This window comes from Astatotilapia calliptera, chromosome 20 (genome assembly GCF_964374335.1).
Source record: "Astatotilapia calliptera chromosome 20, fAstCal68.1, whole genome shotgun sequence".
In the NCBI taxonomy this organism is placed as follows: domain Eukaryota; kingdom Metazoa; phylum Chordata; class Actinopteri; order Cichliformes; family Cichlidae; genus Astatotilapia; species Astatotilapia calliptera.
In genome coordinates this window covers 11,595,001-11,619,035 of record NC_137441.1, presented here as the reverse complement: position 1 = coordinate 11,619,035, position 24,035 = coordinate 11,595,001, and the positions used below count along the sequence as shown (strand labels likewise).

Genomic DNA, 24,035 nt, shown 5'->3' with positions numbered 1-24,035 from the left:
TGAAACCTTTGTAGACTTACTTTCTGAGACAATAACTTAAAATATATGTGTACTTTTTTCATTTTTCACACCCACTTTATATGCATGCACATTGGCCTGGAAGGGTCAGATAAGTCATACTGAGTTTAAAAAATAATAAGAGGCATTAAAATTTAACAAGTAAAAATAAACACAGAAAAAAATATTAAATGTATTGAAAAAAACTAGTAACTCATCTGAAATGACTAGTCTTCAAGGAAAGGTTGCTGTGTCCAGATGATTTAAACACAAAATTATGACAGAAATCAGAGATAGTTGCCCAGAAAATGTTCTAAAAATTCAATGATCTGAGATGTAAGGACCCTTATTGTTAGTGATGCATCAATGGCCCTGTACCTTACTATGGAGTAAAGCAAATCCTGTTTTTCCTTGCTTTAACAACTTTAAGACTGAATACCCTTTTGTTTTTCTCCAATGAGCAACCCTCCAACATTTTTACACCTCCAAAAACTGGCTGAGCAGTAACTTTCTACAAAGGCTTAATACTGTACATGTCATTCAAAGAATTACTTAAATGTAAAAAAAGAGAGCACACTCATTACAAAAATAGGCTTAACACTATTGCATGAGGCAAAAAAAAAAAAACCTCTAAAAGTGTGCATGTTGTCAGTTTAATTTCACGTTTTCACATCATGTTTGTTGCTGTTTTTATGTGTGAGGTAATTTGTGTTACTGCAAAAGTTTTCATAACAGGCTGAAGTTCGGGTCCGTCTTTAACATTTCTTTAACAAACCTATGAAAGTAATAAAAACAAGTTCACTCACATGTTATAAAAAATAAAACAAAAAAATTATTTGATTTGAAAATGTTACATACTTGGTCATTTCGCTGTTCTTTCGAGGAAACCGTCTGACTAGCATCCATGGCTCAGGGTTCTTGGACACCATCCAGCCATACCTCTGGCTCTCTGTCAGAGGCACCATGTAGAGCTGGTTTGGAGCTGGAGAACAGAGGAAACCAAGGCTCTCATTGTTTGATGCAGCTGTTTACTCATCAACATTCACATCTGTTATATTTACTCACATCTAGGTGTTTGAAGCCGCTTAATCATCGCTTCGCATCTCTCATGGCTCCCATTGTGTATGTCAGTGCTGTGGGGAAGAGGCTGGTCAGAAAGTTGGCAGTCCTCTACACATCTGAGGTGTCTCGGTTGTTCTTGAAGAGAAGGTGGCATCCCGGCTTTGATGTTGCTGTTGCCATCTGTAATGAGATATGTTACCACTGCTGTTACAACTAAATATGGTCTAATAAAACTTGTCAATGGCCCTAAAGGACAATATTAAGTTGCCTGCTGCTACAATCAATCTAATAGAGCAAATTTGGGGATTTGACGGATATACATCAGGGATGTGCAGCAACTGTGTGATGGCATCATGTCAATATGGACCAAAATCTCTGAGGAATATTTCCAGCGCCTTGTTGGATCGATGCCACAAAGAATAAAGGCAGTTCTGAAGGCAAAGGGGAGAAGCAATTACTGAGTGTAATTTAATTCTATTTTACTGACCAAATAAAAAGTCAAAAGATTGTGAAAATAAATTAGGTATTAATAAATTAAAATCAAAGTTCATGGTGTAGACATAAATCAAATGTCTACACCATGAACTCCAAATACAGACTGCTATCTTTTATTCTTTTTGAAGAGTTTTGAAATTATGAGCCAATTTTCCACGTAGCTAAACCTTTAGGTAACTCTAGGCCAAAAGACAACCAAGCCCCGCTTTCAGACCTATTGTTCACATAAGCGAAAGCAAAGCTCTCCTTACCGTTAGGATTAGACGGTCCCCGGGGATTCAGTATCATTCTATCGCCTATCGGGTTCTGATAACCCAGGTATGTCAAACCAAAAAAGGTCATAACGTTGCAGTTTGTCTGCCCGAACCTGCCGTAGAGACACACCAGAGACAAAACCCCCTGTAAATAAACCAGAACTTTCCGTTTACACATAACCATGGCAACAAGCCCCGCCTACCCGGAACCAACTTAATGATAAATAACTTGCTAGATTTCAAAGATGTCTGGTGCGAGTTAGGGCTGTCGTATATCTGTTGGATTCACATCATTACAAAGAAAAAATCTGTAATCATATTGGCATAAAAAAGGTTCAGTTAGAAAAGACAAAACAGATAGTGATTATAAAATTGTGTTTCGCTAACGTTATGAAGAATTTCTTTTTACTACTGATACTGCTATATCTCAAAAGCAGTAAATTTAATTTCTAAGGGTTTCTAAGGGTTCAAAATTCACTGTTCTACAATTTTCAAATAACTCTATAACTAAAATCTGTGTGGACTGTCACACATTTAACATTTCACACAAATAATTTAAACCGCCTGGCATGCAAAACAATGTCAGGAAGTCAGAAGTAGTTAGTGATCTGTAAATATTTGGTCCAGATCACCTGAAGGCATTTAAGCACAGCCAGTTCCCAGATGAAATAAAACTAAAAATACGAGGTGTTTTGCTGTATATATCAACAAAATTTTAAAAGCCGTTGATTAATGGGTAAAACCCTATGTAGAAAAAGTAACAATTTATAACTCAATGTCTTTATAACTCACTTTTAGACTAACAACTTCACCTATGATATCTTAAAGGTTAGAAATGCTTATTTCTAATAATGCATTGATATACACTGCATACATGTTATACAAAAATAGAATATTTGCTGTATAATGTTATTTAAACTGTGTTTGTGATCTAATTTTATATACAATATTAAAAATAACTCTTGCAGTAAAAGATAAAAAGGATACAAGTAAAGTGTGAAAGCAGTAAAAATCCAAGTTAAAAGAATAGAAAATTAAAGACAATTAACAAGCTAAGACAAGAGACAGCGAAGAAAACATGTAAAAGCTGTGGAATAAATAAAACATCTCTTCCAAACGATAAACCGGTTTGAGCAGTTGTTGTTCTTTTTGATTGATTAAATTGTTTCCTACTACCAGCCAAATTACACGTTCAAAAAACAATAATGGATGGGTTCAACACTTAGACCCATATAGGGATATGGGTAATGTGTAAGTGCTGATTAGAATTTACAATATAAACATTGTGTTAACTGCAGTAATTGTTCTGTAGATCATTATTTTCACATATATTTATTTTATATTATTTGTAAACACTTCTTACTCCATCATAGATGAAAATAAATATCATATGAAATCTGGTACATGGAAATTGAGTTTAATAATATACTTACTATAACAAAAAAAAAGCATGCTGGTGGGTTTTATTTAAAGACCATTCAGCACATTTGCCAGCAATAAATGATTTTCTTTATGACTTAGTAAGTAAGTAAAACTTTATATAATTGCTTTCTTAAAGATTTTTACTGTTTTCTCTCATTTTTTCTGCTCTGTTTTATGTCAGCACTACCTTGTGCTAATCATGTGCTTCTTCAGCCATCAATTCACCCGATCAGTAAAGTTAGCGATAACCTGCTTTTTGAGTTTGCTGTTCATTTCATACTACATCATTTACAAAGCCCCTCCACAAATGGCCTGTATTTGTATAGCGCTTTTCTAGTCCCTAAGGACCCCAAAGCGCTTTACACAACCTGTCATCCATTCACACACTGGTGATGGCAAGCTACATTGTAGCCACAGCCACCCTGGGGCGCACTGACAGAGGCGAGGCTGCCGGACACTGGCGCCACCGGGCCCTCTGACCACCACCAGTAGGCAACGGGTGAAGTGTCTTGCCCAAGGACACAACGACCGAGACTGTCCAAGCTGGGGCTCGAACCGGCAACCTTCCGATTACAAGGCGAACTCCCAACTTGAGCCACGATCGCCCCAACCACCATACCTCCCTTTGGCAGTGTGGGGAGACTCAGGGGACTCATCCTTGAGCATAATAGCGTGTTCCCAGATTCTTCAGGTCTCAGCTGTTCTCCTAGACTTTACCTTAAAGAGGAGCTCAAGCCTCAACTTCAGAGGCCTCTCCAAGATTCCAGGGCACCGGGCGCAAATGATAAAGACCATAAAGGGAAAGTAAAATGGACTAAGAAAAACCAGTTTAACCAGTTTGCCGGTGATTGTATCTCCCTCCACTGTGATCTGGGCAAAGACACACGAGCTCTAACGTGAATAACCACACTGGTTGCTTTTTTCATGACTGCAGACACACACTCACACAACAGTGAGTGTCTGCAGTCATGAACATTACAAAACATGGTTTAGTCTCTGTAATAGTTTGGGGTCCACTCACGCTAGTGGTGTTGGGGATCTTGTCAAAATTGATGGAATTATGAACGCAGAAATGCGCCGTCAGATTTTGATCCACCATGTAATACCACATTAAAGCATCTGATTGGAAATTGCTTAATTTTTCAGCATGACAACAATCCCATACACATTATCAGTACAGTAGAGGTATACCTGGATAGAAAAACAGAGTGGAATCCTATCAGTGGTCTCTGGGTCATGACTGCTTCAATATTATTCAATATTAGTGAAGCAGTCATCTGTTATCTTGACAGAAAATGGAACAAAAGGCAACCAACATTTAAAGAAGAGCTTTGAACGTCCTTTAAGAAGCCCAGAGAACTATTTCTAAAGACTACTTAAAGAAATGACAAGAAAGCTTGCCTAAGTGAGTTCAGGCTGTGTTGAAGAATAAAGGTGGTCATACCAAATATTGGCTTTCAAGTTAGAATTATACAAACTCTCTTTTTCCCTTACATACTGTATTTCTATGTGTGTGACTCGAGATTTTGCACAGTACTGTACCCCTTGTTAAAAATCTAGTACGGGTTAACTTTCAGTTTGGCTCTGACAGCTGTTTGAAACGGATGTTTTGGCGTTGTCCTGGCCTCCCGACCACCAGTGTGATCATAGTGTTTCATAATGAGGCCTGGTCCGCTCTCCTCAGGATGGTCCACAGTGTCTTACACACAGCTCCTGCTGCCCTGCTCACAGAGATCTTACTGGAGGATGATGCCAGCACAGATGGTGAGTGCATTCACAGTACTGCATGATGAAGCTGTTGTAATTCTATTCACACTGCACATCAGTGGTTCTTCAAACCTTATTTTACTGTCATTGCTTGCATTTAAAACACACACTTTACCTATGAAGAAAGTACTTAGAAGATTATTAGGAATATTAGCAGTAAAGTGTGTTTGCTGGACATGTATATTGGCAGGTATATTGCTTCTGAGAGGACAAAAAGACTGTGACATTAATTGATCTTTTCCATATGCAACCATTTTCTAAAGCACATATCCAATTCCCAGGTGCCATCAGATCCATTATTCAGAAAGAGAGATGCTACACTTGGGCTGGGTTACCAGGTCATCACAGAGAAACAAGCAATAATTCAGATCTCCGGCCAATTTAGAATAACAAGTTAAACTAAGATGCATCTCTTTGGTGGAAGTAAAGATAGAGTCAACCCTTGGAAAGAAAAGCGTTTGGGCTTCTTTAAGTTGCTTGAAGACGTTTCACCTCTCATCCAAGAAGCTTCTTCACTTCTGAGGTCAAATGGTGAAGAGTCCCAGATTTAAGCCCCATGGGAGTGTCGACCCAAGAAGGACAAATGATCCAAATCATTTACCTTTACAATACCTAATCACATGAGCGAAGGTGTGAAAACAGGTGTAGGTCACAATCAGCAATCACAATAAGGTTTCAGGTGAACTCATTGTGAGACCTTGCCCCACCCTATTAGGTGATTTCCTGAGGTTAAAAGGCCCAGGATGTTAGTGGGGGTTAAGGCGTCTTTGAAGGGATCTCAAAACTGGATTATAGATGGCAGACAGTTTGTGTCAGACCCAGCCACAAAAAACTAGTTCATCCCAAAGACAAAACTCCTTGTCTTCAAGCACAGACACTTTTCTTTCCAAGCTCCTTAGACTACGATGACTTGACCTGGATGACTGAGAACCTTTACAGACATTATTCAACCCATAAACAGAGAGGCCGCAGCCAGTTAAACCCACACCCGTTTGCTGCAAATACCAACCACCGTACCACTCTCTGCACCACAAATCTCTGCTCCGAAAATGTAATACTGCTATCTACTGACACACTAAAGTAACTATTTTGCCACAGTCTAGATTTATACCTGCCTGTACACACACACACACACACACACACACACACACACACACACACACACACACACACACACACACACACACACACACACACACACACACACACACACATATATAAAATATTGGGACTAATGATGAGCAGATGGAGTTCTGAGGAGGTGAGAATTTGGAAATATCCTTAAAGGTAAGAGACAGACTACAGACCTGCAATACAGCTATTTTTGAGTTACCTCATCTTCTGAGTCCTGCACTTTGGGCTTATTCTGCCACACAGTAACTCTTTACATTTCCATGTTTTCTCAAACTGAGCCCGTAGTTGGAACAGGAAGTAGCAAGTTTATGTTTCCTCATTCTTATCACTTTGTATCTAAATAATGCATTGTTCTTATTTCCAGAACTTGAAGAACCCCTCATCAGGCAAGTGTTTGACAGTATCTGCAGGAACTCTGATATTAACTTTGTGCAAATCAGCCCAAGCCAGTCAAAGCTGGATCTTCATCAGGGACTTGTCATGGATTTATGTGTGTGGACTCTTCTTTGAGGATGTGTATCAGCTGTGGTGTGATCCGTGTTTAAGTGTTGGTCTCCTACTACAGTAACTCAAATTTTTTTCTTACCACAAAGAAGGATTTTTGTCACTGTTTGGTAAATGCCCTCTTGGCTTAATTATTTGTACTGCTGAGCCTCATGTTAGTTCCACCTAAACTTTGAAAAGACTTTTAGTATAATGCAAGTGTTGTGCACTTCTTCAAAACAGTTACACAATGTTACACAAGTCTATAAGGCCGGAATGAAAAAGGGGAATCATTATAGTTGCTCTTTCTTTCACTAGTTATGTATGCGCATGTGACTGCTGAAATAAAGGTCTGTGAATATTCTGTATTTTGATTATAATGTAAGTCCCCTCCAACCAAAGACTTAACAGTTGGCTCTCTTGCACCAGCCCCCTACTCTCATTAAAAATCATAATGTCGATCACCACTGCAAAAAAGAAGGGACTCAAAGCAGATTCCTGATATATTCCCACCCCACCTTAAACTCATCTGTCAGTCCTACCACACACCTCGCAACTGTTTTGCTTTCCCCATACATGTCTTGCACCACCTTTAAATACTTCTCTTCCACTCTTGACTTCCTCATGCACTATCACAGTTCCCCTCTTGGCACCCTACCATATGCTTTTTCTATATCAACAAAGACACTGTGCAGCTTTTTTTTATACTTCTTCATCAACACTCTCAAAGAAAACATTGCATTGTTGGTGCTGTTTCTTGGCATGAAGCCATATTGCTGCTCACTGACCATCACCTCTGTCCTTATAGCTTCAACAGCTCTTTCCTATCTGTTCATGGTATGACTCATCAACTTTATCCTTCATAGTTACTATAGCTTCACACATCACCTTTGTTCTTGAAAATCAAAACCGGTACATCATCATCTCATTCTCCAGGTTAAATACTCTGCTTAAGAAGTCCATTGCTCTCTACCTCCAGTATCTACACAGTCTCTAGAATGTCTTCTGGTACAGTCCGCCTTTCCACTCTCCCTTTTTGCATTTCCTGATTCACTAGCTTTCCTCCATTTGTCCTCTTCTCACTCTCATCTTCTTTCATGAACTTTGTTTGAGAAAAAAAAAAATTTATATAACCATATAATTCCAGTATTTATAAATACAATTATTGTCCCGATGGGCTCTTAGTATCCGGTTGTTCAGTCTGACGTCACTAGCCGTGTCTGGGTCTAAACTCCGCTGCAGGTCCATATATCAAACGATCACTGTGGCATTACTGAGAGTTGAAAAACTGTCTAAAGTCTTTCATCTTTAATAAAATGATCAGCGTTCTGCTCTACCAGGTGTAACAATTGAGTTTAACATCCAGGCATCCATGAAAACGGAATTTATGACATTTAACGGAGTTAGAAGTTAGCAGGGAGTTAGCTCGCTAGCTTCTATCTAAATACAATATAGCATGTCCTGACTGCGGGGTTTTGGAAACAAATTAAAACATACAGCTTTCTTATCACTTCCAGCATAAATGAAGACAGAAAACTAAACAGCAGTGACGTTTATAGGGTTACTGAAGTTTGGCTAGCTGGTATATAATGATGTGCTACGTGACCGCTAGCGACATAGCTATGTTAGCATAATATAAACAAGCTAACTTTTTTTCCACTCGATAAACGTTAACGTGAGTTTTCTCGGTGGTCAGAAACAAATGTAATCGCATGGCAGGATGCTGTAAAAGGACCAAACTTCAGCCAGGAGAACAACTGAGATAATTCATCTACAATACAAAGTTAGTCATTCATATACTGCTGCATGGGCTGGGCTGTAGTTACATCCTAAGGTTTTAAAAACTGAGCTTAAATAAATGATTAGCGGTAATAAAAGCCGAGGGAGGTCAACAGGGATCACTGACTGTTTTAGGAGCTTTTTGAGATCAAATAGAAGAAAATACATAGCATTAAACATGTTAACAACATAAAAGCCATATTAAACGCAGACTACTTTAGACCCGGAAGTAGGATTCGTCGCGTCATCACTGAACAACCGGATTGCGCAGTCATTAATATTTATATAAAGGTTTCATTCAGATTGGAATGGGGGTGCAGGGGAGGGGCGATTAAACACGCCCACTTATGGGCGTGGCGTCACCCGAGTCGACAATGATGGGATCTCGAGCGAGCGCTGGTGAGTTTCTTCCAACCCAATAAAATCTCTCAATTCTGCTTTGTCACCTCAACCGGGAAGTAGGCAGGACAGAGAAATAAGCACCACCGAGCAGGGCTGCCGTCGCTGTGAGGTTGCATAAAGGCTGTGGCGTCTTGTCTTGGGTTCACAGGTTTTAACTGCCAGGTTATCGTCTCCTTAACGGACCTGTTTGTAAGTAGCATTACAGTCGCATTAGCTTAGCTTGTAGTAGCTTTGCCGCTTTTTAAACGCACATTGTGTTAGCTAAGCGAAAGCTAGGTGCTCTTTTTTTCGCTAGCTGGGGTTGGTTCTGTCAATTCATGTTGTTATAAGAGGATGATAATGTTGAAGCTTTTGTCTCAGGCGAGGAAAACGCTTTGTATCTCCGTTTAATAAAAGTGTCATCAGAGCTCTTCCATATTGCCTACCAGTGCTGCTAACCGCACATTAAATAAAAAGATGTTCGCCATCCAGCTTTATCATGGTGTTGTGCATTAAGGTTCAGCAGTCTAAACACGGGATTTGGTGGAGGATTTGACTAATGTCATTAGAGTATGTTGCTGTGTGTGAGACTATTTCTGGGAGTAGTAGCTTCCATCTGACAGGCACACACGTGCACTATTGTTTTTGTGTTTGTCAGTACGTCAGTGGTAATGCAGCTTGCAGAAAGTGAAGAAGTCTGTGATAAAATTACTGGACCAACTTGTACTTCCTGATTGGCTAAGCCTATACCTTTTCCGTTGTTTTTCAACGTTAAGTAATATTCGAGGAAGTAAACGCCTAGTGCCAGGGGTTTTGCCCCTCTCATGACTGGTAACAACTATAGGGCGAAATCTATTCATTTGGATTCCCTTTTTATAGAGTCCAAAATGTCTTGCTTTGTCACAATCCCAATAGGATTCACTTTTCAGTCATTACAGTTTATTCAGAAACTAGAATCAGATATTTATGTGGGTTTTTTCCTAAACATTTCCTTTAATTGCTTTTTTTTTGTTGTTGTTTGTTTTTTGTTACAAATTTTAAAAAAATGCGCATATTAGCTGTGTGAACTGACTCTTCTGGCATTTATTATATTTAAAAATACCTGAAGGAGTGAAAAACACCAGTACTAAAGGTGCCATCAAAATCAAAGGTTTTATTGTTAGTAAAATAATCATTAAATATAATATTTGCTCTTTTGAGCGTTTTGAAGAGAAGGACGAACACAAGGGGCGAAGGGTAGGCGAATGACATTTATTAAATGGTCTTGCCGACCATCAAATTGGATACTCGCTGAGGTAGCGTTGATGTATAGATGGATAGCTGCTGTGGTCTAGTAAGTAATTCGTATTATACAGAAATGAACTGGTGGCTGTAGGAGAATGATGCTAAAACAGTACAGCATGTAAGCATTAATGAAAATGTTAAGTTTTACATTTCTGCGCCAGTGTAAACTTGAGGTTTAAAATCTTAAGCATCACGCATTAAGTGAGCCATCTGACCAGACCTAAATTCATTTTGCAGAGCGACCGCAACTGACCAGGAGTGAAAGAGAGATGTCCTCAGCCACAAGAACAAGGAACACTGCAACAGATGGTAAAGAGCCCAAACCTCAAGATCACCAAATTGGTCTGAGATTGCAATATGAGAAAGAAGTAGAAAATGTTCGTAAAGATATTGGGAACAAATTATCTTAGAAAAGTTTGCTCTTTTAACGACTTGTGCAGTTTGCGTGAAGTTAAAGAAAACCAAATAAACAAATTAACATTTTTTGTGGTATTTATTTGTAAAGGCTGAAAGTTTTGCACACGTGTGATCTTTAAGAAACTGTTCATTGCATTGTTTTTCTTTACATTATTTCTTTGAAGGAGAGTGATGATTTTGAGTGTCTTAGATACTTGTTATGTAGCTTTGGAGGGCGCGGAAAAATTCCTGACACTTTCTCCTGTCAGCTTGAGGCAACTTTGGCTGTGATTGGTGCTATAGAAATGAAATAGAATTGAAATTTGCTCTTTTTCTTTAACAGGTAAAATGACTTTTTAACCTTTTGTATGTCTGCTTTTTAGAGAAAATGAGCATCCCTCTCTCTCGCTCTGAGGTGTTTGGGGAGCTGAGGAAGGAGCTCTATGATGATGAAGAGTTTCATCAGTCCGATGTTCATGTCTTCATCATCATGGGCGCATCGGTAAGAGTTCAATCACTCCCAGAATAAAACCTAAAAAGGGTACTAATAAGCAGATTTGTGAAATCAAATAAAGAGGTGAATTGTCTAGAGGAATCGCACTCAAAATTAAAAACAATGAGCCTTCTATTATCAGGAGTATATAACTAATCTCTTTGTCCCTTTTTATTTTGGCACATTTAGACTGTAGGGCACTTAGCCAAGAGTGTTTGGCAATATTTTCAAAGAAAGTGTGTTGAAATCCTAAAAAAAACTTGCAATAATTGCACCCACTGTGATTAGGTAAATGTTGAAACTGATTTCAAAAAGCTTCTGCAAACAAGCACAACTGGGACAGTGTTCAAAACTGAGACAGTGAATCAGGCAAGGTTCCTCTTTGTTGTCATTTGAGGAGAGGTTATAAATGGAACATTTTAATTGATTGGCAGTAATTTTCTGTCTATATAAAGTAATAATTGCACCAGTGTTGTTTTTAGATCTGTGAACAGTTCACTTGCATAGAACTAATTGGTAAAATGAGCATTGCCTATATTTTTCAATATCTGCAAAATCTAAATGAACATTTTTATTTATGTTTTGTTACTCTCGGTTACTCTGAGGTTAAAAGGTGAAATGAAATCCATCCAGACAAGTGAATGAAATATGACTCTATTTATAGTATAACGTTTCCTTATACTTCTCAGGTGCTGTGTTCAGGAAATGAAACCATTTCCAGCATTGAAAAACATTTTATTCCCCTTCTTTCCTTGTTGCACAATATTCTGATTTATCATCATTCTGTGCTTTTACCTACTGGTCCTTCAGTCTTAACTTATCATTAAAAACAAAAAAACACTTATCCTTAAAATTGCAAAGTCATGCTTTTTAAAGAATAAATCTCTTTTTATTGTCATCTTCAAAGACACTGTTTCAGTTATGATGTCACTGTTATGAAATGTAAAACAAAAATAGCTGCATTTGCTTTATATATGAACATCTAACTGGCTGTGGCATCTGTCTGCTGCACTGTGGCTCTTTGTAGGAGAGAGCAGCGCTGTGGCTGTTTTTTGCAGAGTCACAGACAGTCAGCGTTTTCCTTTCACTGTGCTATGTAGGATCAAGAGCAGGCCAGGGCTAGGCTGTGATTAGCCTCACTCTGGTTGTGCTCGTTTTATGTTTGTGTTTCACTACCGCTTTAAGAGGTGTAACTGCTTTTTCCCTTCAAACAAGGATCATGCCACATATTCAAACATTTATTTACCAAAAACAATTGCCTAGCTTTTGTGGTTTAAGTAGATAATATCTTTATCAGGTTAAACTCTGATTAATAAATGTAAAGAGGGTTGCTGTCATTTTAAATAAATATTATGGATTCAACTTTGTACAAAGTGGCAGGATTACAAGTCAAGGAACTCCCATGCGAGTGTTTTAAATGAGGTGTGTCAAACATAGAATAGAATAGTACTTTAATGTCGTTGTACATGTACAACGAAATTATGGGTGCTCCATGCCAACTGTGCAGGAATAAAATATAAATGGTAAGATGGCAGGAATAAATGGCATACAGAAGAAATGTATAATCAAGGAGAATGTATACAAAACAAGAGACATGCACACATTTGAGAACCAAGTTCTTGGAAGTAGTGCAAAGGACTTGGTTTAAGTATCGAGTCCATGTGTGAGTGGCCTGAGTGATGAGGGTTACTCAGGTCATCAGGTGCCTCAGATTGGTGAGGTGGGTGGGCAGAGTTGGGGTGTAGAGGGATGGTGTTTGTTAACAGTAACTGAATGGCCCAGGGAAAGAAGCTGTTTGTGAGACTGGAGGTGTGGGACCTGATTGACCTGAGGACACTAGGTAAAATAGGTGGCCCAGTGTCCACAATTGTTCCAGTGAAGAGTCCCATCCAGCCCCCTGAGAGTTTCAGTGAAATCAATAAATTCTGGAGTTTTTCCACTCTCGGTGATGCCAGCTTTACTACACAGGAACCAAAATCTCAGTTAAAGATAGAAAAGTACTTCTTTTGTCACAGTTTTATGCCTTTCTGCTGTACTTTGTAAACTACACGTAATGGGCAGGAAAGCAGACATTGTTGAAATGTGTTTTTATACCGACTGCTCACAAAATAAGAATAATAATTTAACAAGAAGTACTGTTTTAATATCTGGCACACTTTTAAGAAGCAAAGTTTCAGTTTTTAAGAAATCTACACTTTACACTTTTCTGTGGCGCTTTTACTGGTCCAACCCATTTGAGATCAATTTATGTCCCCCTAAACTAAAATGAGTTTGACACCAGCATTGGCAATTACATTTCTAATTAAGTTGGCTTCTAATGTTCTGCTATGACCGTTTGGTTACGCTGAGGTTAAAAGGCAATAAAAGTTGTACTTTTATTTGGGTTATAACTGATTTCAGAGCCTCTATTGCGTTTTATAGTGATTACAAGGCATTAGCCTTTATATAGCAGACAGGTTGGACCACTATGTTTAAGCCACTAAAGCAGCAGGTTATTCAGTAAGATTTCCATAAGCAGCAGGGCAGTGTTGTCTCCTGGTGGTTGGCATTTGTTTCCACTGGGATTACTGAGGTTGTGCAATTCTTAAATAAGCCAAAGCCGCCTACTTACCTGTAGCAGCACAGTGTAACCGGTTTGCACTGCAGCATCTTTAGACCTTTGTGTGCTTGGAAAATGACTAATGCTCGCTGAGATTACTAGCCTAAATAAATAGTACACTGACTTGCATGTGACTGTGCTTGTAGCCTGTATTTTGAAGGTGAGATGATATAAGATAACTGTTTATTGCCATTGCAAAGTCATACTTAGTACAATAGTACAACGCAATTGGGACACTAAACACAACAAAATACAACGCCGTAAACTTTAGAGTGGATCATTTTTGTGTGTGTTTGCTCCAATAGGGGGATCTGGCTAAGAAAAAAATCTACCCAACCTTATGGTGAGTACAGGCTCATTAAAGATACTACTTTAATCTGGATTGTAGCCTCAGTGGTGGGTTATAGTGAACCATGTGTTCCTCTGTTCTCTCCCAGGTGGTTGTTCAGAGATGGCCTACTACCTGAGCAGACGTACTTCGTGGGCTTTGCTCGCTCTGCCCTGACAGTTGATGCCATCCGGACTGCTTGCATGCCATACCTGAAGGTAAACATGGACACTTGAGATATAGTGCTCAACAGATTATTCATTTATTTAATGGAAGAAAGAAGGTCAGATCAGATTGTTATAATGAAATCATATCCACAAAACGAAGATGAGTATTAGAAAAATGCAAATAAATTGAAAACGCCATCTTAGTTTGTTGGCTTTTTTCTGTTCTAAATTAAAACTATTTGATAGCGATGTGAGTTATAGCAGCATCACACAAAATAATAGTGATTCAAAGTGTGTAGGAGGGTCTTGAGTTAAATCTCATTTAACTTTGCTAGATCTCAGAACACGGTGCATTTTTTTGTGAAAGATATTATCAACAATGTGTTGTCCATACATCATTAAAGGTTTTTCCTCTCTGGCACAGGTGGCAGACACAGAAGTAGACCGGTTGTCGGCCTTCTTCGGCAGGAACACGTACGTCAGTGGGAAATACGTAGATGGGGATTCTTTCTCCAAACTCAACACACACATCGAGTCTCTTCCAGGAGGCCCTGGGGCTAACAGGCTCTTCTACTTGGCCCTGCCACCCACCGTCTACCACAATGTTACCAAGAACATTAAGCACCACTGCATGAGCACAAAGTCAGTACACATTCCTGTCTCTGACGTCGATGTGCCACACAGCTTGTTTAATTTTTTTTTCTTGTGCTACCTGCTGTATCTGACTAAATCCATTTCATGTAAGTGGAGAGTTTGATGCAGTGGATTCTTTGCATTCATCTGATATGAGTGGAATGTCACCTAAAAGTCTGAGGTGTTTATCTGTGGTGTAGGAATTTGTAAATTAACTCCAGAATCTCACACTGAGAAATGAAGTGCGAGACATCATGGCAAACCTCCATTGCAATTTTGGAGTAGTAGTAGCTTCAATAATACTGTAATAAAATTTCCATTACCTGTTCTGCTAGCAACAGTTTTGTGGTTCAGTAAACTCAAAACATTTAGACTTTGAATTATCTGTAACTAGTACAGTGGGGCAAAAAAGTATTTAGTCAGCCACCGATTGTGCAAGTTCCCCCACCTAAAATGATGACAGAGGTCAGTAATTTGCACCAGAGGTACACTTCAACTGTGAGAGACAGAATGTGAAAAACAAATCCATGAATCCACATGGTAGGATTTGTAAAGAATTTATTCGTAAATCAGGGTGGAAAATAAGTATTTGGTCAATAACAAAAATACAACTCAATACTTTGTAACATAACCTTTGTTGGCAATAACAGAGGTCAAACGTTTACTATAGGTCTTTACCAGGTTTGCACACACAGTAGCTGGTATTTTGGCCCATTCCTCCATGCAGATCTTCTCGAGAGCAGTGATGTTTTGGGGCTGTCGCCGAGCAACACGGACTTTCAACTCCCGCCACAGATTTTCTATGGGGTTGAGGTCTGGAGACTGGCTAGGCCACTCCAGGACTTTCAAATGCTTCTTACGGAGCCACTCCTTTGTTGCCCGGGCGGTGTGTTTTGGATCATTGTCATGTTGGAAGACCCAGCCTCGTTTCATCTTCAAAGTTCTCACTGATGGAAGGAGGTTTTGGCTCAAAATCTCACGATACATGGCCCCATTCATTCTGTCCTTAACACGGATCAGTCGTCCTGTCCCCTTGGCAGAAAAACAGCCCCATAGCATGATGTTTCCACCCCCATGCTTCACAGTAGGTATGGTGTTCTTGGGATGCAACTCAGTATTCTTCTTCCTCCAAACACGACGAGTTGAGTTTATACCAAAAAGTTCTACTTTGGTTTCATCTGACCACATGACATTCTCCCAATCCTCTGCTGTATCATCCATGTGCTCTCTGGCAAACTTCAGACGGGCCTGGACATGCACTGGCTTCAGCAGCGGAACACGTCTGGCACTGCGGGATTTGATTCCCTGCCGTTGTAGTGTGTTACTGATGGTGACCTTTGTTACTTTGGTCCCAGCTCTCTGCAGGTCATTCACCAGGTCCCCCCGTGTGGTTCTGGGATCTTTGCTCACCGTTCTCATGATCATTTTTACCCCACGGGATGAGATCTTGCGTGGAGCCCCAGATCGAGGGAGATTATCAGTGGTCTTGTATGTCTTCCATTTTCTGATGATTGCTCCCACAGTTGTTTTTTTTTTTTTTTTTTTTTCTTTTCACATTCTGTCTCTCACAGTTGAAGTGTACCTCTGGTGCAAATTACTGACCTCTGTCATCATTTTAAGTGGGGGAACTTGCACAATCGGTGGCTGACTAAATACTTTTTTGCCCCACTGTATGTACATTTGTAAAGAAATACTGGTGAAAATGTACTACTTGCAGTTGGGATTTACTTGTTCTGTCATAATATGGTCACTTGATTATTTTCTTTCATTGTCTGCATATCAGTCATGAATGAAATGATTAGTTGCAGCTGTAGTTCATATTTGTCTATTTTGGCAACTATTCATTTAAAATTGTGTTGGATAGGTGGGACTATCAGATGCATTTTATCCCCCCTTAACTCTCAAACACACTGTGTAAATCTGATCATTTAATATATTGTTAAAGGTTTAAACTATTTGTTCGTGCCCCCCCCTTCTCTGTTATTTAGGGGCTGGAACAGGGTGATTGTGGAGAAGCCATTTGGTCATGACCTTCAGAGCTCTGAGGAGCTGTCCACTCACCTCTCGTCCCTCTTCACTGAAGACCAGATCTATCGTATAGATCACTATCTGGGCAAAGAAATGGTGCAGAACCTCATGGTGCTAAGGTAGGAAACCTGAAATATAGTAGCTTTTTTTTTTTTTTTTTTTTTTAAAATATGTGACACTTTTGATTGTTGTAAATGTGAAAGCAAGTGGCTTTATTACAGTTTACAGCAAGTGTAGCAGAACAGAGCCTCATGGAGAAATCAAATGTCTGGGGCTTCATCAAAAAACATTTCTTTTTAGCATCGTTATTCAAGTATGAAGAAGAAGAAGACTTTTTTTTTTTTTTTTTAAATATTTAAATTTTCATCGTAAAAATAATGTGCTCTTGATTGTAAGTTAATTATGCAACACTTCATTTTCAGCTGGCCTGTGGTTTAAAAGAGCCACTATGAAAATCTTGCACCATGAATAGAAAGTGGGGGCTAATCAAGAACAAAACCAAAGATAAATGTTTATGCATGTTGTCATGAACAGCTGTGCTGTTGCTCTGTGTGTGCTGCTGAGCTGAGGACGAATGCACTGTGTTCGCTGCAGGTTTGGAAACCGAATCTTTGGGCCGATCTGGAACAGGGACAGCGTGGCCTGTGTCGTCCTCACCTTTAAGGAACCCTTTGGCACCCAAGGTCGAGGAGGCTACTTTGATGATTTTGGCATCATCCGGTGAGGAGAAAAATACTTCAATCAAGTTTAATGCTTTTTAAAGTACTGTGAATAAGCAGAATTATATGAGGGCTGCTTTAAGGCAAATGTTACGCTTATTTTAGAAAATAAGTGATCACAATTATTTAACAAGGTTACCCACAGACTTTGGATTTATTTAGCTGATTTTTTATTTTTATTTTTTTTTTATTCCACGCAGATTACCTTGAATGTTAACAATAATTCAGTTGTGGGGGGCACCCAAAAGAAATAAATACGTTGAACTAAATCTAAAACAAAGATTCAATGCGCTTATCTCTAATGATGAATATAAAAACAAGCGGAGTACCAGAGAGTAAATATGTGTAAGAATACTTCCTAATATTTATATTGGGACAAGACAAACATGTCTTTGGCTATGAGCTATCATCGCCAAAGAAAATATAATTCATTGGCAAGCTATATACCATTTATATTTATTAGCTATTCAAGTTTTGCTAATGTTACCACACTAGTGAGTTAAAGTGCAGTTGTGTTTTTTTTTTTTTTTTTTTTCATTTGTACATTAAGAGCTCACTGCAGGGAGAATGTTAATAGATTTAACCGGTTTTACGAGCACATTAAAACCAACACATGATCAGTTATAATTTGAATTCATTTTGTAACAGTTTTCTGCGTCTTTAATGTGACCACCTGTTCTTTCATTCATAATCAGAGATGTCATGCAGAACCATTTGCTCCAGATGCTCTCCCTAGTTGCCATGGAGAAACCAGCTTCCACCAGCTCTGACGATGTCAGGGATGAAAAGGTACAAAGTCGCCTGGCAGAAACCAAATACTTGTGTTCTGTGTATTAAATGAGGTGTGTCTGGTCTTATACCTTTGTTAGGTGAAGGTGCTGAAGTGTATTGCTCCACCAACCATGTCGGATGTTGTGCTGGGTCAGTACGTGGGGGATCCAGAGGGTGAAGGAGATGCCAAACTGGGTTATCTGGATGATCCCACAGTACCTAAAGGATCAACTCAAGCCACATTTGCCACCACTGTGCTCTACGTACACAATGAACGCTGGGATGGTAAAGGCGCTTATTTGTTAAGAAAAAATAAAATAAGGTGTTTTAAACATTCTCCTGTGCTCATGAAAATGTTTCTCCTCAGGCGTTCCTTTCATCCTTCGCTGTGGCAAAGCACTGAATGAGAGAAAGGCCGAGGTGCGGCTGCAGTTCACCGACGTCCCCGGAGACATTTTTGGAACTCAGTGTCGCAGGAATGAGCTTGTGGTACGCGTCCAGCCCAACGAGGCTGTGTATGCCAAGATGATGAGCAAGAAACCTGGCGTGTACTTCAGCCCGGAAGAAACGGAGCTGGATCTCACCTACAAGAGCAGATACAAGGCAGGCTCAAGTTTTATTTATTTAATTGCCACACACACACTCTGAGATCAACTTTGAGTAGGGCTGGGCCATATCATACCGTTCGCGGTAATACCGGTATAATGTTGGGCAACGATAAGAAAATGAAATATTGCGATAGAATATGGGTAAAACGCGCATGCGCAGTGCCTTTGTTTTCATACGCACATGGCGGAAAAAGCATGGCGGTGACGGTGAATGAGAAGAGCGAAAGCGGATCGTTGAATGAAACAGATGAACCAGAATTGGTTTGTAAAAATGCTGCAACTTCAGTGGTGTGGAACTGGTTTAGCTTTTGTCCGTCAGATACAAAACACAATTTTTGGTAGAGCATGCTAGTGGGCCGTCGTTATTACAGTTTTTTTTTTGGAAAATACGGCACACTTAAAATCAACCCTTTGATTTTTCTGAAAATCGACAGTGCCCCTTATAATCCCGTATGCCTTATGTATGAATTCTGGTTGTTTACTGACCTCGAAACAATTTTATGTGGAACACGGCGCTCGGAAATCTGTCAAATGTCGTAGGCAGGAGCCTCGCGGAGTGATACGCACTGTGCTTCAACATAGTATTACCGTATTGTGTGTGTGTGTGTGTGTAATCTCTTTTTAAGTTTTGTGGATATTATACATGGTCATGCTGAGGACATGTCGGCCAATTTCCACTGGCAATGCCTTTTGGTTAAATTGTCAGCAAGGAATTTGCATTTGCACTGTTAATTTTTTATATAACTTTAATGCACATAAAAAAACAGCTGCTTGTTTAAGTGAAAATACAACGATTGTTTTGTTGTTTTCTTTGCGCACCAATAAAGTTGTGGAGTTATAAAGTATTTTGTCTAGTGTCAACTATATGGTCAGTTATCGCAAATTTTCAAATGTATATCGTGATAAATATTTTTGGTCGTATCGCCCTGCTCTAACTTTGAGTATTTTGGGGTGTTACAAGGTAATATAAAGAAGAATCTAGCACATATTTAACACTGACTTCAAAGACTGATTAAGAGTTTCACCCCGTTTTAGAGCTTCAGAGGTAGTAGTACAAAAAAAACCCCAAAACAGGTCTCTAACAAAGCTGTAATATGGTATTTTTCTTTTAGGACGTGAAGCTTCCCGATGCTTATGAGCGTCTCATCCTGGATGTCTTCTGCGGGAGCCAAATGCACTTTGTACGCAGGTCTGTACTTTTCCTTGTCCACTCTTAAGTCACTGCTTGTAATCTAAAATCTCCATCACTAGATGGAGCCAGAGGGACCTCTTTTTGCTATCAGGTGCTGAGTAGTGAAAACCTTGCACCTCTGTTTGACCTACTTCTGCATGTTGAATTGTTGTCTGCAGTGATGAACTGAGGGAAGCATGGAGGATCTTCACTCCTCTCCTTCATCAAATAGAGAAAGAGAAGCCGAAGCCAATTCCTTACAATTATGGAAGGTAGGAAAGGTTTTACTCAGCTCTCACTTGGAAGAGGAAAATCATACCACATTCAAAAAAAGATTCTTTAGCCTCAGCAAACATGAAGAAATAATTGTGTGTAAAATGCAGCTGAAATATATGAAATCAAAGTATTAAAATAGTAAATCATTAAGGAAACCATGTTTGGTATTTAATATGAAGATATTCCGTTAAGTGTAAGCTTTTACATTGTACTTGCTTAATGAAATTACACAGAAAGTTTACATGTCAGCAGGTTTTTAAAAAATTTTGTTTTTAATGTAATTACTTTAAAAAAAATAAAATTTTCCCCCCTTCCTTCTTTTTAGCCGTGGCCCTCAAGAAGCAGATGACCTCGTGCAGAAAGTTGGATTTCGTTACGAAGGCACTTACAAATGGGTGAACCCTCACAGACTTTGAATTGCGATGATATGAGGGATGAGTGGAGGTAGGATGGTAGGAGGGGTGCAGTAGGGCTAGTGGTTAGATATTTTCCAGTACAGGATCTTCTTTGAGAAACAAGGCTTTTCCACGATGTGGATCTATCATGCCGCAAAGACAGAAAATCTCAGGTATTGCAGTTATTCCATAAGGCCTGGTCAAACTTTCACTAGACATTTGTGAGTTGATTGTGTTTTCATGGGCTTGTACCACAGTTACGGTGGTAGTTTTCATACATTCACAGCAGTTTTCAGCTTTAATTAGAGATGGGATCAAGTCTGTGAAAAAACAGAACGATCAAGGATTTTTGGGAACAAATTATTCTGCTAAGTGGAACTCTTTATTCCTGTCTTCAGTGATTAGATCAGATATCCAAACCACAAGAACAAAACGCTGCAAGCTAAGTGTTGTCCACATAGTGTCAACCAACGGACACAGAAAATGAAGAATGGGAACAAATGTCCGCTAGCTGTCGCTCTTAAATCACCACAATTTTAATGCCATTCTGCTTTTGATTGCATTGTTTGCATTTCTACTTTTGCTGCTGTTTTTCGCCTCCTCTGTGTGGGACCAAGGACATCATGGTGGTTTTAAAAATAAACAGATTAGTTTCCACGAGGCGATTTTCTTCAAAGCGTTTATACTGCGAGTCTTAACTGTCTTCACGGACGAGCAAAGCAGGCTCCTTTTTAGTTTCTGCACTTTGAGCTTCATTCCCTTTTTGTTTACATTTTCCAGATTTATTTAAGTTGCTGACATTGATTCCATATTTCAAAATCCAGACGACAGTGGTGTGTACCACAGGTCAGCAGTGAATGTCTGTTTTGATGCATTGTATACCGCACACTCATGTAAAGCTAGCTACATTTCCACAAGTTGTAATAAAGTAGTTTTGCTTGTTATCGTGTTGTTTTGCCTTCTCGTCTAACCGGCCATCCTGCCTTTGACACAGAAATCAGAATTTCTAAAATGCATGTGGAGAGGGGAGAGGAGGCTTGCTGGAAGCGCTATAACATATCATACTGACATTGCTTTAAACCAGGGGTGTCAAACTCAAATACACAGTGGGCCAAAAATCAAAACTGGAACAAAGTCGCGGCTAACGTGAATATTTATTGAAAAAAAATAAATAAATCTTCCTCTAGATATAAGAATCTTTTCTTATGGACTCAAACAAGTTTTGCTGAAAAACTGAATATGGAACAAGTGAAATTTAATACTAAAATAAATATATATATATATATATATATATATATATATATATATATATATATATATATATATATATATATATATATATATATATATATATATATATATATACACACACAAACCTGTAAGTGGGGAAAAATAATCAACCCTTTTATTGAATAACAAGAAATGCTGTAATTTCTACTGCAATTTCCAATTTCATTGTTTCCTTTCTAATGAAAATGGAAAAAAATTAGTCCAGCCATGATTTGATACTAGAATGAATTTATTCACAGAAAAATGTTGATGATTTCAAATGTATTAGTAACTGAGTGAAAACTGGGTCAGGCAGGATCACAGCTACAAATGACGTAGCGGACGGATGTTTAAAGACTTAATTCAGATTCATTTCAGCCTGGCATGTTTCCTCATTGATGTGGCCATTGTGGTATATTATACCAATGAATAACCTCATATAGCTACAGCACTGGATTTTATATGTATTCAGCTAATAATATAAATTAATTTATACTTGGTCCTTATTGACATTGTTGGAAGTCCAGCTATATATCTAAATACAAAAAAATTGATCATAGTTTGCAATTATCACACGTTAATTCCACGTCTGATGATTTATAGGATGGTGTTAAACCTTGACGCGCTTCACTAAATGGCATTTTTCTTAACCCCTTCTCCTCATTGGAGTGGGGCTGGAGCCCATCCCAGCTTCCATAGTGCAGAGGAAACACATTTAAATGCATGAAGTTCACAATTAAGCACTCTTTAAGTGCTTTCTGCCAGCACTTCTTTCACACCTTTTTGCAGCGTGTATTATTATTATTTTGTTTTAATTTTTAAACAATGATCTCAATGATCTGTTCTTCTTGGCTTAAGTAGGCAGTACTCCGTTGCTCCATTTTTATGTGGAGAAGAGTGAGCTGACATGTTAAATTCCCAATTTTTATGGGGGCATACACGCAGCGCCTGATGAAAAACGTCTGATTATAAAAGCAGATTATGCCTGATGTGAGGCCCATTATCTTTGATGGAGGATTTTAGGATTTGTTGAGACAGCTAAGGCAAAGACAGCCTAGTTATGTCAAACACCTGCTTACTAACTGCAGTAGAGATCTGCAGCTTCATGCAATAATACATCTTCAAGGAGCCATCTTGTTAGCACGACCCATACAGACATAATGAAATTTAAGCCAAGCGGAAATAAACCGTAATTATCCTTTGACTTTTTTTGGTCAGACCACAAACAAAAGCTAAAGACTTGAACCATGCATTTTAAGGCACATTAGCTTTTTCCATTTAAAAACAGTTTTTGTGCGATTGACAGTATTTTTCACTTACAGTACAAGGCAGCAGATGTCAATGAATGATGTAAGACACTTAAAGCATACAGAGATGTGACGAGATGAGGTAATACATCTATTATTAAATAACTTGTGGCGATGGAAAGGTGTTTACTGGACGGAAACATTAAAGATTAATCCCACTCCAGAAGGCAGGCAATGGCCCTGCATTTTCTGAAGTTGTGAATGTTAATTTCTGTATTAGTGTTGTGATTTAAAAACTGACAGATTTAATTAGTTTTAAAACATAAAAAGCATGCATCTTAAGCAAAAAGTAGTGGACAATTACATGAATTGGTTATCCTTCAAGTTTCAGTACACGTCAGGAAATAAAAGTACTTTTAACATGTTGGAAATTCAGTGTTCTGGTTTCAGAATTTGCTGAATTGGAGTTGAAGAGCCACACTTTGCTGGCACCATTTCCTTGCACGACAGCTGTGGTGTGTCCGGTGCAGCCTACTCCATCGATTTCTGAACGGCTGCGAAAGGGGTCGTGTTCTCCGTTAAGAAGGCACCTTTAGTTTTGTTTGTTTTGGGGTTTTTTCGTTCTCTTTACATGTGTTCTGGGTGGTTCTGCAGACAGCTTATGAACTCTGTGACTGGGTGGCCCTCGAAGCAGATCTGATAGACTGCGTTGAACAGAGGAAACCTAAAGGAAGGAGGAGGCATAGTTGAGTGCTGGAGTGAAACAAACTGATTTCATTTCAAAGCAAATGGAACCTGTGAGTCTGTCTTACTTGTCGACCATGTTTTTGTGCTTGAGGATGAGATAGACCTCAGCTGCTGTTGCTGGTCCCTGCAG

At 38.9% G+C, this 24,035-nt stretch overlaps 3 protein-coding genes and 1 long non-coding RNA gene across 6 annotated transcripts in view; 2 read left to right on the top strand and 2 right to left on the bottom strand.

Moving 5' to 3' along the window:
• Positions 1 to 628: 628 nt before the first annotated feature.
• Positions 629 to 2,056, bottom strand: spmip11 (sperm microtubule inner protein 11). Its single transcript, XM_080295587.1, has 4 exons — positions 1,806 to 2,056; positions 1,063 to 1,239; positions 856 to 979; positions 629 to 772 (listed from the first exon to the last, which is right to left on the bottom strand). The coding sequence occupies exons 1-4, from the start codon at positions 1,990 to 1,992 to the stop codon at positions 724 to 726; spliced, it is 537 nt and encodes a 178-aa protein (XP_080151713.1). The 5' UTR covers positions 1,993 to 2,056; the 3' UTR covers positions 629 to 723.
• A 1,090-nt stretch (positions 2,057 to 3,146) lies between these two features.
• LOC145423298 (uncharacterized) lies at positions 3,147 to 6,982 on the top strand. Its single transcript, XR_013904367.1, has 2 exons — positions 3,147 to 4,994; positions 6,496 to 6,982. It is a non-coding gene; the product is annotated as an uncharacterized LOC145423298 (long non-coding RNA).
• Positions 6,983 to 8,719: 1,737 nt separating this feature from the next.
• On the top strand, positions 8,720 to 21,586 carry LOC145423296 (glucose-6-phosphate 1-dehydrogenase). 2 transcript variants are annotated; one of them, XM_080295585.1, is made up of 14 exons: positions 8,720 to 8,792; positions 10,296 to 10,367; positions 10,838 to 10,956; positions 13,852 to 13,889; positions 13,984 to 14,092; positions 14,466 to 14,683; positions 16,663 to 16,821; positions 17,297 to 17,422; positions 18,117 to 18,210; positions 18,291 to 18,477; positions 18,560 to 18,795; positions 19,913 to 19,989; positions 20,151 to 20,243; positions 20,573 to 21,586. In XM_080295585.1, exons 1-14 carry the CDS (start codon positions 8,741 to 8,743, stop codon positions 20,661 to 20,663), a joined length of 1,671 nt encoding a protein of 556 aa, XP_080151711.1. In that variant the 5' UTR covers positions 8,720 to 8,740; the 3' UTR covers positions 20,664 to 21,586. The 2 variants fall into 2 exon arrangements, with proteins under 2 accessions (XP_080151711.1, XP_080151712.1); XM_080295586.1 differs by having other exon boundaries at positions 8,792 to 8,984.
• Positions 21,587 to 22,143: 557 nt separating this feature from the next.
• The window catches only part of LOC145423293 (glycerol-3-phosphate dehydrogenase [NAD(+)], cytoplasmic), an 11,112-nt gene continuing 9,220 nt past the window's right edge, over positions 22,144 to 24,035 (bottom strand). For both annotated transcript variants that reach the window (XM_080295581.1, XM_080295580.1), the window contains exons 7-8: positions 23,971 to 24,035; positions 22,144 to 23,882 (exon numbers count right to left, since the gene is read on the bottom strand). The exon at positions 23,971 to 24,035 is cut by the window's right edge and continues 42 nt beyond it. In XM_080295581.1, coding sequence (XP_080151707.1) covers positions 23,786 to 23,882; positions 23,971 to 24,035 — 162 coding nt within the window. In that variant the 3' untranslated portion in view covers positions 22,144 to 23,785. The remainder of the gene's footprint in view (positions 23,883 to 23,970) is intronic.

Excerpts from the sequence above, each read along its gene's own strand:
- spmip11 (XM_080295587.1), bottom strand. The coding sequence starts at position 1,992 with ATGGTTATGTGTAAACGGAAAGTTCTGGTTTATTTACAGGGGGTTTTG. Across the intron at positions 1,240-1,805 it reads GGGACCGTCTAATCCTAACG|ATGGCAACAGCAACATCAAA; the intron begins GTAAGGAGAGCT and ends ATCTCATTACAG. Across the intron at positions 980-1,062 it reads GCGGCTTCAAACACCTAGAT|CTCCAAACCAGCTCTACATG; the intron begins GTGAGTAAATAT and ends TCTGTTCTCCAG.
- LOC145423296 (XM_080295585.1), top strand. The coding sequence starts at position 8,741 with ATGGGCGTGGCGTCACCCGAGTCGACAATGATGGGATCTCGAGCGAGC. Across the intron at positions 8,793-10,295 it reads GGGATCTCGAGCGAGCGCTG|AGCGACCGCAACTGACCAGG; the intron begins GTGAGTTTCTTC and ends TTCATTTTGCAG. Across the intron at positions 18,211-18,290 it reads ACGATGTCAGGGATGAAAAG|GTGAAGGTGCTGAAGTGTAT; the intron begins GTACAAAGTCGC and ends TACCTTTGTTAG.